Source organism: Puma concolor, chromosome E3, assembly GCF_028749965.1.
Source record: "Puma concolor isolate L17-30 chromosome E3, mPumCon1.1.hap2, whole genome shotgun sequence".
Classification (NCBI taxonomy): Eukaryota; Metazoa; Chordata; class Mammalia; order Carnivora; family Felidae; genus Puma; species Puma concolor.
The window spans coordinates 22,615,806-22,633,141 of NC_141682.1; the positions used below are offsets into that span (position 1 = coordinate 22,615,806).

The following is a 17,336-nucleotide window of genomic DNA, read 5'->3' on the forward strand; positions in this document are numbered from 1 at the left end:
CGCGTCAGGCTCTGGGCTGATGGCTCGGAGCCTGGAGCCTGTTTCCGATTCTGTGTCTCCCTCTCTCTCTGCTCCTCCCCCGTTCATGCTCTGTCTCTCTCTGTCCCAAAAATTAAAAAAAAAAAAAAAAAAAGTTGAAAAAAATAAATAAGCATTAAAAAAATAACAAAAAAAAAAAATTAAAAAAAAATCTTAGGGGCACATGAGTGGCTCCGTTGGTTAAGCGCCTGGCTCTTGATTTTGGCTCAGGTCACGATCTCATGGTTTGTGGGACCGAGCCCCACACTGGGCTCCACGTAGATGGCATGGAGCCTTTCTCGCCCTCTCTCTCTCTGCTCCTCCACGTCCCCCCTCAAAAATAAATAAACAAAACATCAATAATAATAATAATGTTTAAAAAATTAAAAAAATCTTAAAAACATAATCATTAAAAAAAAAATAGTATTCTAGATTTGAAATCATTGTTTTTCATAGATATTTTCCAAAATTTAAATTGTTGCTTTTTTGAAAACATGAGGAGAGGGTTGCAGAAAATCCACGATTTACGGGACCTTCCTGATGGGCAAGTTGGGCAGCTAATTTATCCTCACCAGAATATTCCAATTCTAAAGTGACACATCTTCTCTGAGGATGGAAAGCAGCAGCCCCCACCTTCAAATATTCAGATCAATCTCTCAAGCGCTGCTCTCTGGGCACGGCTGCAAAGATGCAATCCGTGTGCTGGAAAGGCCTAGGCCCTTGGGAAAATGCCGCCTCTCCAGGAAGGTGATCCTGTGACCCACCTGCACCTCAAGGGAGACATTTTTGGATTTGGTTGAAATCAGATTAACTCCTGTAATTTTTACAACAGGATTTCAGACTTACAGCCCCTGGCCTGGTATCTAAAACAGACAGACCACTCAAATCCAGTGAAACAGAACAGCAGAATGTTGAGACCTCATCAGGAAGTGCAACCCTGAGCATCGGCATTCAGTTCCTCGTCACTTTGCCGCCTGAGAAATGGGTCTAGCAGGCACGTGGCTAAGGCAGACACGGTCATTCCCCGCACCTTTCTTCTCGCGGGGGGAGACAAACGTTCAACACTACGCCTACACCGCAGCTGGACTGACCACCGCCAAGGACACACACAGAGAACACGGAAGGGGCTGGGCCCGGTCTGCAGGTGTCAGGGGCCTCCTGGTGGGGCCGCATCTGAGATGAGCCAGAGGGCTTGGCTTCTTCTTTCACTCACTGGCCTCACCCACATCCAATCTGTCAACACATCCCATCACCTCCTCCTTCAAAACGTACCCAGAATCTGGTCGATTCTCAGCCCTTCCAGTGCTACCATCCTGACCCAAGACAGCAGCACCTCTGTCTTGGAATATTCCATCAGCCTATTAACTGATCTCCCTGCTTCCGTCCTTGCTCCCTACAGGCTGCTCTCAACAGAGAAGCTAGAGTGATCCCATTAAAACCCAAGTCAGGTCACCTCGTTCTTCGGTTCAAAATTCTCCATCGGACACCACCACAAGTCCCTAAGACCCCTTCAGCCCTCCTCCTTCTCCCTCATGCTGGCCTGGTCCTTCCTGGAACAAGTCAGGCCTGCTCCCTCCATGGGGCTTCCTACCCTCCCTGCTCTCTGCCTGGGACACCGTTTCCAGAGACATCCACAGGGCTCCCTCCCTCACCTCCTACAAGTCTGTCCCCACCATTGTCCTTCTCAGGGGGCCATCTCAGGGGAAACTCTAAGCTCTACTCAGAGATACCAGCCTAGAGGGGCATCTAAAGGACAGGAAAAAAAAAAAAAAAACCCTCAGGTCCTAAGGAAAAACACCCTGAGGACATAGCAGAAATAACTGACCAAGCAAGGTGGAAAGCAGAGATCGGGGTCGAGAGAGGCCGCGCTGCTCACGCATAAGGCGGCGCGGCACCAGGGCGGAAACGCAGGGTGCCACCGCGGCGATGGTGACAGACATGGATGAGAAGAGGTGATCACTAGAGACGAGGCGTTCCAGAAAACGAGTGCCCTGTGCGTAGCCTGGGTCCTCCACAAGCACCGTGAAGCCGACTCGGCTGATGGCAAGAAGGTCGAGACAGACAGGAGGACTGTGGGCCAGGCACCCAAGACGTCCACGGATCAGGTGAATAACCAGGAGAAAACAGTAATGAGGAGGAAGAGAGGGTGCTGCACCTGGGGACCATGGATCTCAAAGAAACGGGGGGTTGGGGGGGGTCAAAGAACAAGGACACAAATCTTGCACCCCCGATCCTGAAATCTCATACCCCGGGGTATGAGAAAACAGAGGCACCATCTGAGAGGACTTCAAAAAAGGATATCCCCGGGGAAGGACCAGCGTCAAAGCAAAGAGAGGGAAGAGATGGCTAAGGAGAGGCTGAGGAAAGAGACGAGGCTGGCGATTAAGGAGTGGGAATTTCCCAGGACACAGGGAGGGTCTGGGGAGAGGGGGTCAGGGGTAAACAACAGAGGGAACTGCCTTGGGCGGGCAGCACAGGACGGAGAAGACAAGGAGAGGGGAGATGGGTAGTGGCGAGAGTTAGCGGTCACAGTAAGCGCTGGAAAAATACCTGCGGAATCCCATGGAATTTTTAAGCATAAGCCCAGAATGTCCGCTCAGAAGAGTTCTCACTGTAGGACCGCAGGACTGAGAGCACAGGCCCATGCTGATGGTCACGGCACTGACGATGACAACTGGGACAGTGCTGATAATAACCACCAGTCTTCGACCCCTGCCATGTGCCAGGCACTGTGGGGAGCGCGCCACATTTAATCCTGCCGACAGCCGTCTGACACTGTTCACATCACTACTATCCCCGGGAGGACTCTGAAAGGAAGGAGGGAACAACCTGCAAGAGAAGTAACAGAACCGCACGAGTCCTGGGAAGCTAACTGGCTCCCGTGTTAAATTAGGGCTGTTATGGCCGTAACCTGAGGCGGGGGGAACCAGCCTGATCCACAGGGATGACATATTCAATAACTTCAACCAAACAGTGTTCGGAATGGAGGGAAATCAAAACCAGTAGTAACAATTTATTGAAGGCTTCACGCTGTGCCAGATCCTGTGCTAACTGCCTCGTGTCTGTGATCTCATTGAATCCTTACATCCCGAAGGTGGGTTACCATTGTTATCCCCCCACTTCAAAACTCAGACGACAGACAGCCCACGGTTCATGCAAGGAATCCCTATTTAATAACGTGATCTTTTGACAAGATTGAAGGGTTTAACACGTTACGGTGAAGATATCACGGAACTTGAAGGAGAGAGACCTACAACATGTCTTAAAACACTAACTTACGGATTCTCACAATCTTTTTGCATGTTTTTTTCACATGAGGGAAAGGCCAGTGCAAAAGAAGCTTCAATGAAATGCGCCCAGATGGCAAACACGCCCAGGCTTTATCGCCCAGGACCTATCCCAGCAGATTCTGCTTCCGTGAGTCTAGAGTAGGACGTGAGCATCTGTGGTTTCTTTCTTTCTTAATTTCTTTTTTAACATTTATTTATTTTTTGAGAGAAAGAGATAGAGCATGAGCAGGAGAGGGGCAGAAAGAGAGGGAGACACAGCATCAGAAGCAGAGCCCGATCAAGAAACTTGATGCAGAATGGTTTAGTGGCAGAGCTAGGATCAGCTTGACAGAGCCTGGCCCCAAGGTCCATGTTTTAAAGCACTATGCTTAGTCTCCAAGAACCTACAAAAAGTGCGAGCCTTAACCCAAAACCTTGGCATTCCCCACCTACATTCCCTAGTGGCCCCAGCTTCAAGGGCATTCTACCCATTCCTTTAACAGTTCGCACTCCCCTGCTCTGCCCCAACACCCTCCTATATCCCCGTTTTGCATTCAGCCTTGTGATCTCAGCTTCAACATTATTGCCTAAATTACAAACTCGAATGGCATGCCGTATTTCTCAGCACTCAACACAAAACCGTAATTATGTATTTCACAGGGAATTATTTGCTTCCTGTCTTTTCCGACGAGGTGGTGCTGCCGTCAGACGCCACGTCAGTCCTATTCATCATGTGTTCCCAATAACTGAATACCCACCAACCATTCAAAAAAGAAGGCTTTGGCACAACAGATACGCTCAATAATTTCTGTGGAACGAATGAATAAAGTACACTCGAGCCTCGTGCTTCCAGGTGTGTGATACATGTCTGTGTTCACGATACTGCCCTCACTACACCCCCAAGTATGTAGACCCCTGTGGCATACAGGCAAGAGCTCTGGAAAATGCTGGCTCTGCACAGCAACATTATGGGGCCCCGGCAGTCCATTCCCCCCCCCGCCTCCCCCCCCATTTCGACTGGCCTGAGTTTCAGGGGCACGATGGGGATCGTAACAACCCCCAATGAAAAGTAACCTATTAAAGAGGAAGAACTTGCACTTCTCCTAACTCCTCAAGACTAGAATTATTTGCTTCACTGTCTGTGAAGTCTGTCTCCCAGCAAGACTTGAGCCTCACGAAGGCCACAAGACCCCGTTCGGCTGGTTTAGGGCCGGATTCCCAGTCCCGCTCTCCCCAGGCCTGACACACGGCAGAAGTGAGACAATTACCAGTTAAATAAATGAACCGCTGCTCTGTGCACTTCACAGGTGTGAAACCAGGGTCGCCGGAAATTGACGGGTACCTTCTGGCGCACCAGGATGTTCCCGATACGCTGGGATCACAGGCCCGCCTCCCACCTAGGCCCCAGCCCCCCAGGGACGCCGGCCCCTAAGCCCGAGCCCGGCAGGCACCTCTTGCATATAGAAGCATCTTCGCAAGTGCAGCGCACGCCCTCGTCGTCTGGGTCTGTCGAGGAGGAAGAAGAGGCTGTGAAAGAGGGCCTCCTCAGGCTAGCGGCCATGGGCGTGGAGGTTCCGGGGTGCCGTGCCCACCGGGGACATGGAAGCGGGCTCCACAAATGCCCTGGAAAGGAGTGAGCCTCTGAGAACACCGGAGAGAGGGGCTGGGCTCCAGCGGTCTCAGCCGGTGCGGCTCAGTGACGCCGCCCACCTCAGCTGCCCCAGCAACCTTCCCGCTCATTGGCGCCTCTGCCCAGACGCTCATTGGACAATTTCTCCGCCCCCTTGGCCCGCGGAAGGGCTCATTGGATAGCTCTATTGGCCCCGCCCACACCACCGCAAGTCCGCTGAGTAGGGGGAAGGAAACAAGTGGACGCAAAACGAGAGCACCGCAATGCTTTCTGGGAATTGTGGTCGTGGGTGCGCTGGGAGTGCATTGGGTATTCATTTGTTTACTTACTTATTTACTTATTTATTCATTTATTCGTGTGTGTGTGTGTGTGTGTGTGTGTGTGTGTGTTTATTTATGAACGAGAGAGAGAGAGAAGACAAGTGGGAAGGTCACGGGAAGGAGAGAGAATCTGCAACAAGCTGTATGCGCAGCGCAGAGCCTGACGCTAGGCTCCATCTCGCCACCGTGAGATCATGACCGCAACTGACATCAGGAGGCGGTCGCTTAACCCACTAAGCCACCCAGGTACCCCAGGCTTTGGGTTTCTTATTGCTGGTCAGAAAATTTTATAACTGTGATTCACGCAGGGCGGGAGAACTAGCAGGATGCTCAGCTTTGGGTCGAAGGGCAGAGAGTCCAGCTGGAGGAAACAAGTGTTCGTGTTGCAGTTAGTCGGGGCTCAGTCTCATTCGACAATTGAACAAATGTTCACTGAGTGCTAACTCTGCGCCAGGAGCTGTGCTAAGTAAGGGCTTTGCGCACATAATCGCCTTTCAAATGTGGAGGAAGGAATGTGTGGGAAATTGGTACAATGGAAAACTATGTTGCAGTGTAAATGCACCAGAGCTGCCAGTTACAAGGGTCAATGGCTGAATCTAAGGACATAATATTCAGTGAAAGAAGGGATGTAACACTTTTATAAAGTCCAAACCAAGCAAAACGGATGTTAAGAGATACATATATATATATATATATATATATATATATATATATATATATATGATAAAACACTCTACAGAAAAATAAAGGAATGGCGGGGGGAGGGAGGGAGACAGGAATCACCACACTTGTGACCTTTAGAGAGTGGAGAGGATACAACACTGGAAGGGAAGGGTTACTTAGGCCCTTCAATAATTTCTCAAGTTGGGGTGGTTCACCTGTGTTTCATTATTACACTTACCGAAGACATTCGTTACATATATTTTATACTGGCCTTCTAAAACATTTTCTAGGTAAGCAGTGTGTTTGTAGTTTGTTTGTAAGTAGTGTGTTTGTATGAGAGACAGCACAAGCAGGGGTGGGGCGGAGAGAAGGGGGACACAGAATCCAAGGAAGGCTCCAGGCTCCGAGCCGTCAGCACAGAGCCCACCGCCAGCTAAAACTCAGGCACTGCGAGATCACGAACCGCCGCCCAGTCCCACCGGTGCGCGGCCTAGCCGGGGCGGGAGTCGGGACCGCGGCGGCGCCGGGAGCGGGACTCGGTGCGCTCGGCGAAGCGGCCAGGGCTGGGGGGCGGGGGCCAGGCGGCGCGCGGCGCCCGAGCCTGGCGCTCCTCTGCCAGCCCGGCCCCGCGCGGTCCCCGGCGGGCGACGCCAATGGAAGTGACGCGGCGAGGGCGGGGCTCCGGCCCGGCCCTGGAGCAGCAGCCGCCGCCGCAGACGCCGCCGCCGCAGACGCCGCCGCCGCAGACGCCGCCGCCGCAGACGCCGCCGCCGCAGACGCCGCTCAGCCGCCGTAGCAGCCGCAACCGCCGACGCCGCTCAGTCCCCGCAGCAGCCGCAGTAGCAGCCGCAGCCAGCGCAGCCGCCGCCGCCGCCGCCGCCACAGACGCCGCTCAGCCGCCGCAGCAGCCGCAGCCGCCGCCGCCGCTCAGTCCCCGCAGCAGCCGCAGTAGCAGCCGCAGCCGGCGCAGCAGCATCAGCCGCCGCACCCGCCGCAGTAGCAGTCGCCGCCGCCGCCGCCGCCGCAGTACAGCCGCACCGCAGCCGCAGTCGCAGCCGGCGCAGCCGCCGCCTCCGCTCAGCCGCCGCCTCCGCTCAGCCGCCGCCTCCGCTCAGCCGCCACCGCAGCCTCAGTAGCAGTCGCAGCCGCCGCAGCAGCCGCAGTAGCAACCACAGCCTGCGCAGCCAGAGCCGCCGCCGCAGCCGCAGGAGGCGCAGCAGCAGCCGCCGCCGCCGCCTCGGCCTGGAAGCGATGTAGCCGCGCCAGGCCCGAGCCCCGCGGGCCGCAGCTGCCGCTGCTCTTGAACCGCACGAAGCAGCTCGCCAACCAGACCGTGGGCAGGTGAGTGAGCCGTACCGGGCCGGCCGGGAGCGCGCGTGTCGGGGACCGGGGGTCGGGGTCGTGGCCCGGGCCGGGGCGGGCCCGCTGCCCCGCGGGGCCCCGCGCTCCGGCCCGGCCGCCCGCCCGCTCCGCGCCGGGTCCTCTGCGGGCCAGGGACGAGGGCTGTGCGACGCAGCGGCCAGGCGGCCAGCTCGGGGCCGCCGCCCGAGTCCCCGGGCACAGCGGGGCGGGCCGGCCTCCCGGGACGCCCCCCGCGCGGGTCCCCGCCGCCCATTGTCCCGGCCCCGCTGAGCGTCGTCCTCTGGGGTCTGGACCCAAGCTTTCCCCGGGCCTCCCCCCCTCTCCCGGGGCTTGGCCTTGGGCAGAAACTCGGCTAACTGGTGTGCCCGAGGCCGGGCGGGCGCGGTGCTCTGGGGGGCGGCATTCTCAGCCTTTCCGGGTCGCCCGGCCGCTGCCGACCGACCGTCCACCTCCAAGTGCCTGATGGCAGTAAATAAGGAAGGGGCGATCAGAGCCCATCGGAGCCGCTTCGGGAGACTCAGGACTCCCTTGGAGGGACTTTGGAGGGTGTGCCGTCTCCCAACCGTGGCCCCTATGGACCCGACTGCTCAAGTTCTTGACCTGTAGACATTTGGAAGCGGGAGGAAAGAATTGTGGAAAGGCCTTGGGCAAATGGAAAAACAAAAAGAGGGGGGGCTTTCCAAACAGCTTTTCTCACTTTGGATTGGGGAGCAAATTCTTCTCCAGGTTTCTCTGGTATGGCTTTAATGCTTGACAGAAACGGTGGATGATGAAATGACAGAAGAGACCGGAGTTTGTAGTGGTTTTGAGAGCCTCTGGAGGTTGATTATGGTGTGCTGTGTCATCTGGGGTAAATCTTTCAAGGTCTTTCAGGGCAGTGAGCTGTCCTGTCCCCGCTGACTGTTCCTTCCGAGAAGGGGTATGAAAGTGTGACTGTTTCATCGCTTTTTCTTCTTCTTTGTTTTCAACAGTTGAGTAAAAGGGGGCGTTTGGTTTGGCCAGAGCACGTGGGGACACTTCTTTTCTGTGTGTGTCTGAAAATACTTTTACTTACCCTGGAGCTTTCTATATTTGCTTTTTACAGTTTTGTTCCCCCCGCCCCCAACTTTTTGCTTAGTTTTGTTCAATTTCGTTGCTACCCCCAGCCTGTTATCTCCGTGTGCACTTATCCTGTTTCCAGAGTGGATCCCTGTCCCTACAGCCTAGCGGTGCCTACTTTTCTGTCATTTGTAGGAAAATGATAGAAATAACGAGTGCCAAGGGGAAGGCAGACGGAATAGTCGTGGGGTCCAAAGCTTCAAGCAGGCATCTGTGAATGAGTTACAAAATAGCTCCTTAGAAGTTTTGTGTCTCCACCCCCCCCCCCACCCCCTTGGCATTCCCAGTAACATGCATTGTGAAACCAGTATTTAGTGACTATCAAGACACATCTGTCACATTGTCGTTCTGGTGCAAGATAACCGGGGTGTTCTTACCAGCAGGAGGCAGGAAGTGTGGTCTTTTCTAGTCCTGCTAAAAGGAAAGAAAGAGCTTTTTGGAAATCCCTGACGCAGAGAATCCGGTAGCTGTGGATGGCAGTTGGCGTGGAGGGTGTGGAGGAAGGGGTGCACCAAGGTGAGGAACTTGCGCATTTGGTTGTGAGGTCGATGAGTCCAGGAGGACAGGCATCTGGGGACCTAACAGAGTTGACTACGCGGGTGAGGCTCTGGAAGGGAGTGTCTCTTTGGATGTCAGCTTCTGCCAAGATGGAAGCTCTCCCTGGAGGCCTGAATGTTCTCCTGGATAGTAGCCTTTAGGTAAGTCAGGGTTGCAAACTCCAAGCCTCAGGGGGCCGGGCTAATAAGAAGAAAACAAGAGCGACTTCGACCGGGTGAGGGCCGTGGGGGACCCGACGGCGCCTGTCTTACCAAAGGGCCGCGTGAGACTATGGGCCCGCTGTCGGGCCCGACCTTTGGAGTTGTTGAGAAAGGCCTAAATCCTTCTGGATTTTCATGAAGATGAGGTGGCATTTAATGCCAATTGAAAACGACCACCAGGGCCCTGAGTGGGACTAAACAAAACACATCTGTGGCCAGATTCGGTCTGTGGGTCACCAGTGGGCAGTTGCTTGTGTAAAAGGTTGGGGAGGTGAAGATTCCTGTGATGATTTTTCTCTTTTTCCTCCTGCGCCCCACCCTCCCATTACTACCTTCTCAGTTCTCGGATGTGTCGACGAGCTCGTCCTTTCCTTTACAGAAACGTTTCAGAGATCCGAGAGTAGCCATCATCACTACTTCTCTCCTGGTTTGATTTACCAAGCGCTGTACCGAACCACCTGGCCTGGTCTCACCTACTGGTGCTTGTTATCATTTCTGGCTTAGAGAGAGGAAAAATGACCTGCCGTTGTCTGCCCAGCCAGCGAGTGGCCGAGGCAGGACTTGGGGCCCGGGGTGTGACTCCGGACCCCGTGTGTTTCCGACTGTAGACACTGGGCCGGCTGCCCGCCAGGGAAGGGTTCCTTTGGATGAAATGTCTTTGGTGCTTGCTGACTTGCTGGGCTAGATGCTTTTGAGTCAAGTCTCTCGCTGCCTTCTCCAAGGCAAGTCCCAGAGGTGATGTTATTTATTCCTGGTTTAATGATGAGGAAGCGAGGACTCAAAGAGGTCATCGGGCTAGTTGATAAGAGCGCTGCCGTTCATCAGAAACCAGGGTTCTGCCTGCAAAGCAGGGAGAAGTCCTTACTTCACCCAGGCAACTCTTTCTTTAAGAAACCCCGTGTTAGAATTCTGTGTGACGACGCTTCCACAGAATCCTGGAAGCTGAGAGTTGGATGTTGCTCTAGTCCAGGGGCTCCCGCCAGGGATGGCCCCCTGGGGGACATTTGGCAATGGCCGGAGACGTTTTTGTTTTTGTCGTGACTTGGCTCGGGCGTGGGGTGCTCCTGGCATCTGGCGACACAGGCCGGGGCTGCTGCTGACCAGCCTACACCGCCCAGGACAGCCTCGCCGCACAGAATTATCTGGTCCCAAATGTCAAGAGTGGTGAGGTTGGGAAAGCCTGGTCGACTCCTTTGAGATTCTGGGTATGTGAATCGTGAAAACTCAAGATGGGTGATGTTTGCCTGCAGGGTGAAGATGTGTTCTGTTTGGTCTGTTTCTTACGTGTGGAAGTCTTGATGACAATCATTGGGCCATACTGAACACTTGGGAGTTCTCACATGGAAACCTGGACTTCCAGGTTCTTCTCAAATCTTGCAAGACCTCGCAAAGCCTGGCATCGCGGCATCGCGCCCTTGTGCGAGTACACGTCGTCGTAGCTGCAGCTGCGTAGGTGCTGTCCCGTCTGGGTGGGGCATCGACCGTCCAGTGTGCCTGGGTCCCTACCTGGCTTGTCCTGCTGTGGTTCGTTCCTTGCGGACCCCTCCCTGCTCACGGGTCTCTAACGACCTTCTCCAGGAGCAGCAGAGTCTCTACCTTGCGAGGTAGCCCGTTCAGTTAGGGGCAACGTGAATCCAAGGCATCTCTGCCCGTGAGTCCCAGGGGAGTCCTCTGGTGCCAAGACGCATCTGTCTCCCTTCCGCGAGACGGCCCTTTCTGTGTTCGGCGTTGCAAACCGTGTCCTCGCTCTATCAGCGGTAACATTCTCCCCCCCCCCCACCTATTCCACGCCCTGACTTCCTCTGCCTTTTCCAGAGGAGGTGGCTGTGCTTGGTTCGCTTCAGTCTGAGTGGATCCCGTCCAGCCTCTGCATAGAGCAGAGGAGGAGAGGAATGTGTTCTCCCCACGACCTCTGAATCCGAGCTTCCGTGGCGTGGTCATCCACTGTATTACCTACTGTGAAATCAAACAGGGTTGTTTATAGGTGAGTGAAGAAAGCCCACGGTTCACTGAACCAAGATGAACCCTAAACAGATGTGCTCACGTGTGGCCTTATGGCGTTGGTTTTACACGTGAAGGCAGCATGTTATTCCAAGAGGAAACAATGTCTGTGGTCGTGGTTCCCAGTGTGTCGGCGGCAGCCCCCTGCCCCCGAGATTGGACGTGGGGGTATGGCATAGGGTCCCGGAGTCAGTATGCACACCAGGCAGTCTTGTCGGACTGGCGATGTTTGGCCTTTATGATTCTGTTTCTGTTCCTCAAATGTAGGCAGATGCCATCGTAATCAATCCAAGTATAGATCCACGTACAAATATTATTACACTCCTACCTGCCGTGTGTGTCTATTGTCTTAAACGTGGATGTGAAAAGTAAAGCAGGCCCCCGGTCCTTTTTCCAAAACCCTAGGGGCCAGATGAGTTTTGGAATTCAGACGTTTCCAGGTTTTATTTCTTTTTTATTAATTTCTTTTTTTTTTTTACGTTTATTGATTTTTGAGACAGAGAGAGACTGAGCATGGACGGGGAGGGTCAGAGAGAGGGAGACACAGAACCCGAAACGGGCTCCAGGCTCTGAGCCGTCAGCACAGGGCCCGTCGCCGGGCTCGAACTCGCGGGACCGCGAGATCGTGACCCGAGCCGAAGTGGGACGCCCAACCGACTGAGCCAGCCAGGTGCCCCATAAGTAGCCACTGTTTTCCGTTATAGTTCTATCCGTATAAACCCTGCTACCCTTAAAACACCTGGGATCCCAACAGATTTAAAGACGGTAAATCGTTTGCTGTTTCTTCTAGATTTGGCTAATAGGTTCTGTTCAGCGCCGATTTCAATGTCCTCTCGGCCAGCTTTCCCTTGACCTTGAAGGGGACATGTTTTACCTTGTTACGCACAGGGCACCCAAACCCTTCTGCTATCACATGTCATCTTTGCAGGCGGGACCTTAACTTACCGGGAGCACAGGTATGACCTCGCATGTCTGACATCCTACCGTGAGGACATTTGTTGGACACGTTTGTTGAGGACATACAAGTCTCAAATCTTTCCGTATTTTGGGGGTTCTGGAGGCAACATATTCCTTGTTGATAAATTTTACTTCAGCCCATTTATGCTGTTACTTGTAAACCAGACCACACTGAGTGGGCCTCCACCCAAACAAAGCGGTTGGAGAATACTCTCCTCCCATAGAGACAAATGTACGTGTATGTCTTCCTTTGGCCACAGCCTCCAAGCCCACCAATGTCCACCCTGGTCAGAAGTAACCACTGTTTTGGGGTGCCTTGGTGGCTCGGTCAGTGTAAGCATCTGACTTTGGCTCAGGTTGTGGTCTCGTGCCTTGTGATCTTGTGGCTCGTGACCTCTCAGCCCCGCCTCTGTCAGCGCAGAACGTGCTTCAGGTCCTCTTTCTCCCTCTCTGTCTCTCTCTCTCTCTCTGCCCCTCCCCCATTTTCACTCTCAAACAAGAAAAATAAACATAAAAAAATTATTGCAAACAAAAGAAGTAGCCACTGTTTTTTTTTTTTTCAGTGTTGAATTGATTGTATTCTTGCTTATAAACTTTCTATAGACAATGTAGCGTTCTTTTGTACCCCTGGACAAACCACTCTCACTGCTCCATTGTTGGTCCGCCACTAGAGAGAATAATTGGTAAGTACTTCACATAGAATGTGGCATGGTGTTTAATTTTGAAAACACTTAGGTAACACTGATGTTAAAGTTTTTTTTCAATATATGAAATTTATTTTCAAATTGGTTTCCCGACAACACCCAGTGCTCATCCCAAAAGGTGCCCTCCTCAATACCCATCACCCACCCTCCCCTCCCTCCCATCCCCCATCAACCCTCAGTTTGTTCTCAGTTTTTAAGAGTCTTTTATGCTTTGGCTCTCTCCCACTCTAACCTCTTTTTTTTTTCCTTCCCCTCCCCCATGGGTATCTGTTAAGTTTCTCAGGATCCACATAAGAGTGAAACCATATGGTATCTGTCTTTCTCTGTATGGCTTATTTCACTTAGCATCACACTCTCCAGTTCCATCCACGTTGCTACAAAGGGCCATAGTTCGTTCTTTCTCATTGCCACGTAGTACTCCATTGTGTACATAAACCACAATTTCTTTATCCATTCATCAGTTGATGGACATTTAGGCTCTTTCCATCATTTGGCTATTGTTGAGAGTGCTGCTATAAACATTGGGGTACAAGTGCCCCTATGCATCAGTACTCCTGTTTCCCTTGGGTCAATTCCTAGCAGTGCTATTGCTGGGTCATACGGTAGGTCTATTTTTCATTTTCTGAGGAACCTCCACACCGCTTTCCAGAGTGGCTGCACCGATTTGCATTCCCACCGACAGTGCAAGAGGGTTCCCGTTTCTCCACGTCCTCTCCAGCATCTATAGTCTCCTGATTTGTTCGTTTTGGCCACTCTGACTGGCGTGAGGTGATATCTGAGTGTGGTTCTGATTTGTATTTCCCTGATGAGGAGCGACGTTGAGCATCTTTTCATGTGCCTGTTGGCCGTCCGCATATCTTCTTTAGAGAAGTGTCTATCCATGTTTTCTGCTCATTTCTTCACTGGGTTATTTGTTTTTCGGGTGTGGAGTTCGATGAGCTCTTCATAGATTTTGGATGCTAGCTAGCCCTTTGTCCGATGTGTCATTTGCAAATATCTTCTCCCATTCCGTTGGTTGCCTTTTAGTTTTGTTGGTTGTTTCCTTTGCTGTGCAGAAGCTTTTTATCTTCATAAGGTCCCAGTAATTCATTTTTGCTTTTAATTCCCTTGCCTTTGGGGATGTGTCGAGTAAGAGATTGCTACGGCTGAGGTCAGAGAGATCTTTTCCTGCTTCCTCCTCTAGGGTTTTGATGGTTTCCTGTCTCACATTCAGGTCCTTTATGCATTTTGAGTTTATTTTTGGGAATGGTGTGAGAAAGGGGTCTAGTTTCAGCCTTCTGCATGTTGCTGTCCAGTTCTCCCAGCACCGTTTGTTAACGAGACTGTCTTTTTTCCATTGGATGTTCTTTCTGCTTTGTCAAAGATTAGTTGGCCATACGTTTGTGGGTCTAGTTCTGGGGTTTCTATTCTATTCCATTGGTCTATGTGTCTGTTTTTGTGCCAATACCATGCTGTCTTAATGATGGCAGCTCTGTAGTAGAGGCTAAAGTCTGGGATTGTGATGCCTCCTGCTTTGGTCTTCTTCAAAATGACTTTGGCTATTCGGGGCCTTTTGTGGTTCCATATGAAGTTTAGAATTGCTTGTTCTAGTTTCGAGAAGAATGCTGGTGCGATTTTGATTGGGATTGCATTGAATGTGTAGATAGCTTTGGCTAGTATTGACATTTTGACAATATTTATTCTTCCAATCCATGAGCAGGGAATGTCTTTCCATTTCTTTATATCTTCTTCAATTACCTTCATAAGCTTTCTATAGTTTTCAGCATACAGATCTTTTACATCTTTGGTTAGCTTTATCCCTAGGTATTTTATGCTTCTTGGTGCAATTGTGAATGGGATCAGTTTCTTTATTTGTCTTTCTGTTGCTTCATTGTTAGTGTATAAGAATGCAACTGATTTCTGTACATTGATTTTGTATCCCGCAACTCTGCTGAATTCATGTATCAGTTGTAGCAGACTTTTGGTGGAGCCTATCGGATTTTCCACGTATAATATCATGTCATCTGCAAAAAGCGAAAGCTTGACTTCATCTTTGCCAGTTTTGATGCCTTTGATTTCCTTTTGTTGTCTGATTGCTGATGCTAGCACTTCCAACACTGTGTTAAACAACAGCGGTGAGAGTGGGCATCCCTGTCGTGTTCCTGATCTCAGGGAAAAAGCTCTCAGTTTTTCCCCATTGAGGATGATGTTAGCTGTGGGCTTTTCATAAATGGCTTTTATGATGTTTAAGTATGTTCCTTCTATCCCGACTTTCTTAAGGGTTTTTATTAAGAAAGGGTGCTGGATTTGGTCAAAGGCCTTTTCTGCATCGATTGACAGGATCATATGGTTCTTATCTTTTCTTTTATTAATGTGATGTATCACGTTGATTGATTTGCGAATGTTGAACCAGCCCTGCATCCCAGGAAGGAATCCCACTTGATCTTGGTGAATCGTTCTTTTTCTATGCCGTTGAATTCGATTTGCTAGTATCTTATTGAGAATTTTTGCATCCATATTCATCAGGGATATTGGCCTGTAGTTCTCTTTTCTTACCGGGTCTCTGTCTGGTTTAGGAATCAAAGGAATACTGGCTTCATAGAATGAGTCTGGAAGTTTTCCTTCCCTTTCTACTTCTTGGAATAGCTTGAGAAGGATAGGTATTATCTCTGCTTTCAACGTCTGGTAGAACTCCCCTGGGAAGCCATCTGGTCCTGGACTCTTATTTGTTGGGAGATTTTTGATAACCGATTCAGTTTCTTCACTGGTTATGGGGTCTGTTCAAGCTTTCTATTTCCTCCTGATTGAGTTTTGGAAGAGTGTGGGTGCTTAGGAATTTGTCCATTTCTTGCAGGTGGTCCAGTTTGTTGGCATATAATTTTGCCTAGTATTCCCTGATAATTGTTTGTATCTCTGAGGGATTGGTTGTAATAATTCCATTTTCATTCATGATTTTATCTATTTGGGTCATCTCCCTTTTCTTTTTGAGAAGCCTGGCTAGAGGTTTGTCAACTTTGTTAATGTTTTTCAAAAAACCAACTCTTGGTTTCGTTGATCTGCTCTACTGTTTTTTTAGATTCTATATGGTTTATTTCTGCTCTGCTCTTTATTATTTCTCTTCTTCTGCTGGGTTGAGGCCGCCTTTGGTGTTCTGCTTCTGTTTCCTTTAGGTGTGCTGTTGGATTTTGTATTTGGGATTTTTCTTGTTTCTTGAGATAGGCCTGGATTGCAATGTGTTTTCCTCTCAGGGCTGCCTTCGCTGCATCCCAAAGCGTTTGGATTGTTGTATTTTCATTTTCGTTTGTTTGCATATACTTTTTAATTTCTTTTCTAATTGCCTGGTTGACCCACTCATTCTTTAGTAGGGTGTTGTTTAACCTCCATGCTTTTGGAGGTTTTCCAGACTTTTTCCTGTGGTTGATTTCAAGCTTCATCGCATTGTGGTCTGAAAGTATGCATGGTATAATTTCAATTCTTGTATACTTATGAAGGGCTGTTTTGTGACCCAGTATATGATCTATCGTGGAGAATGTTCCATGTGCACTCGAGAAGAAAGTATATTCTGTTGCTTTGGGATGCAGAGTTCTAAATATATCTGTCCAGTCCATCTGATCCAATGTGTCATTCAGGGCCCTTGTTTCTTTATTGACCACGTGTCCCGATGATCTATCCATTTCTGTAAGTGGAGTGTTAAAGTCCCCTGCAGTTACCACATTCTTATCGATAAGGTTGCTTATGTTTATGAGTAATTGCTTTATATGTCTGGGGGCTCCGGTATTCGGCGCGTAGACGTTTATAATTGTTAGCTCTTCCTGGTGGATAGACCCTGTAATCATTATGTAATGCCCTTCTTCATCTCTTGTTACAGCCTTTAATTTAAAGTCGAGTTTGTCTGCTATAAGTATGGCTACTCCAGCTTTCTTTTGGCTTCCAGTAGCATGATAAATCGTTCTCCATCCCCTCACTCTCAATCTAAAGGTGTCCTCAGATCTAAAATGAGTCTCTTGTAGACAGCAAATAGATGGGTCTTGTTTTTTTATCCATTCGGATACCCTGTGTCTTTTGGTTGGCGAATTTAATCCATTTACAGTCAGTGTGATTATAGAAAGATACGGGTTTAGAGTCATTGGGATGTCTGTATGTTTTATGCTTGTAGTGCTGTCTCTGCTACTTTGTCTCACAGGATCCCCCTTAGGATCTCTTGTAGGGCTGGTTTAGTGGTGACAAATTCCTTCAGTTTTTGTTTGTTTGGGAAGACCTTTATCTCTCCTTCTATTCTAAATGACAGACTTGCTGGATAAAGGATTCTCGGCTGCATATTTTTTTCTGTTCAGCACATTAAAGATCTCGTGCCAATCCTTTCTGGCCTGCCAAGTTTCAAAAGAGAGATCAGTCACGAGTCTTCTAGTTCTCCCTTTCTATGTGAGGGCACGTTTACCCCTTGCTGCTTTCAGACTTTTCTCCTTATCCTTGTATTTTGCCAGTTTCACTATGATACGTCGTGCAGAAGATCGATTCAAGTTACGTCTGAAGGGAGTTCTCTGCGCCTCTTGGATTTCAGTGCCTTTTTCCTTCCC

At 50.4% G+C, this 17,336-nt stretch overlaps 1 protein-coding gene and 1 long non-coding RNA gene across 3 annotated transcripts in view; one reads left to right on the forward strand and one right to left on the reverse strand.

Moving 5' to 3' along the window:
- LOC147573054 (leucine carboxyl methyltransferase 1-like) overlaps window positions 1–4,883 on the reverse strand; it is a 57,363-nt gene extending 52,480 nt beyond the window's left edge. The window contains exon 1 of one of the 2 annotated variants that reach the window (XM_086692671.1): window positions 4,739–4,883. In XM_086692671.1, coding sequence (XP_086548797.1) covers window positions 4,739–4,848 — 110 coding nt within the window. In that variant the 5' untranslated portion in view covers window positions 4,849–4,883. The remainder of the gene's footprint in view (window positions 1–4,738) is intronic. The other variant, XM_086692672.1, reaches the window with a different exon arrangement.
- A 2,244-nt stretch (window positions 4,884–7,127) lies between these two features.
- Window positions 7,128–17,336, forward strand: part of LOC147573055 (uncharacterized) — a 176,743-nt gene continuing 166,534 nt past the window's right edge. Inside the window, exon 1 of the long non-coding RNA XR_015245640.1 lies at window positions 7,128–7,241. This is a non-coding gene — a long non-coding RNA (uncharacterized LOC147573055). The remainder of the gene's footprint in view (window positions 7,242–17,336) is intronic.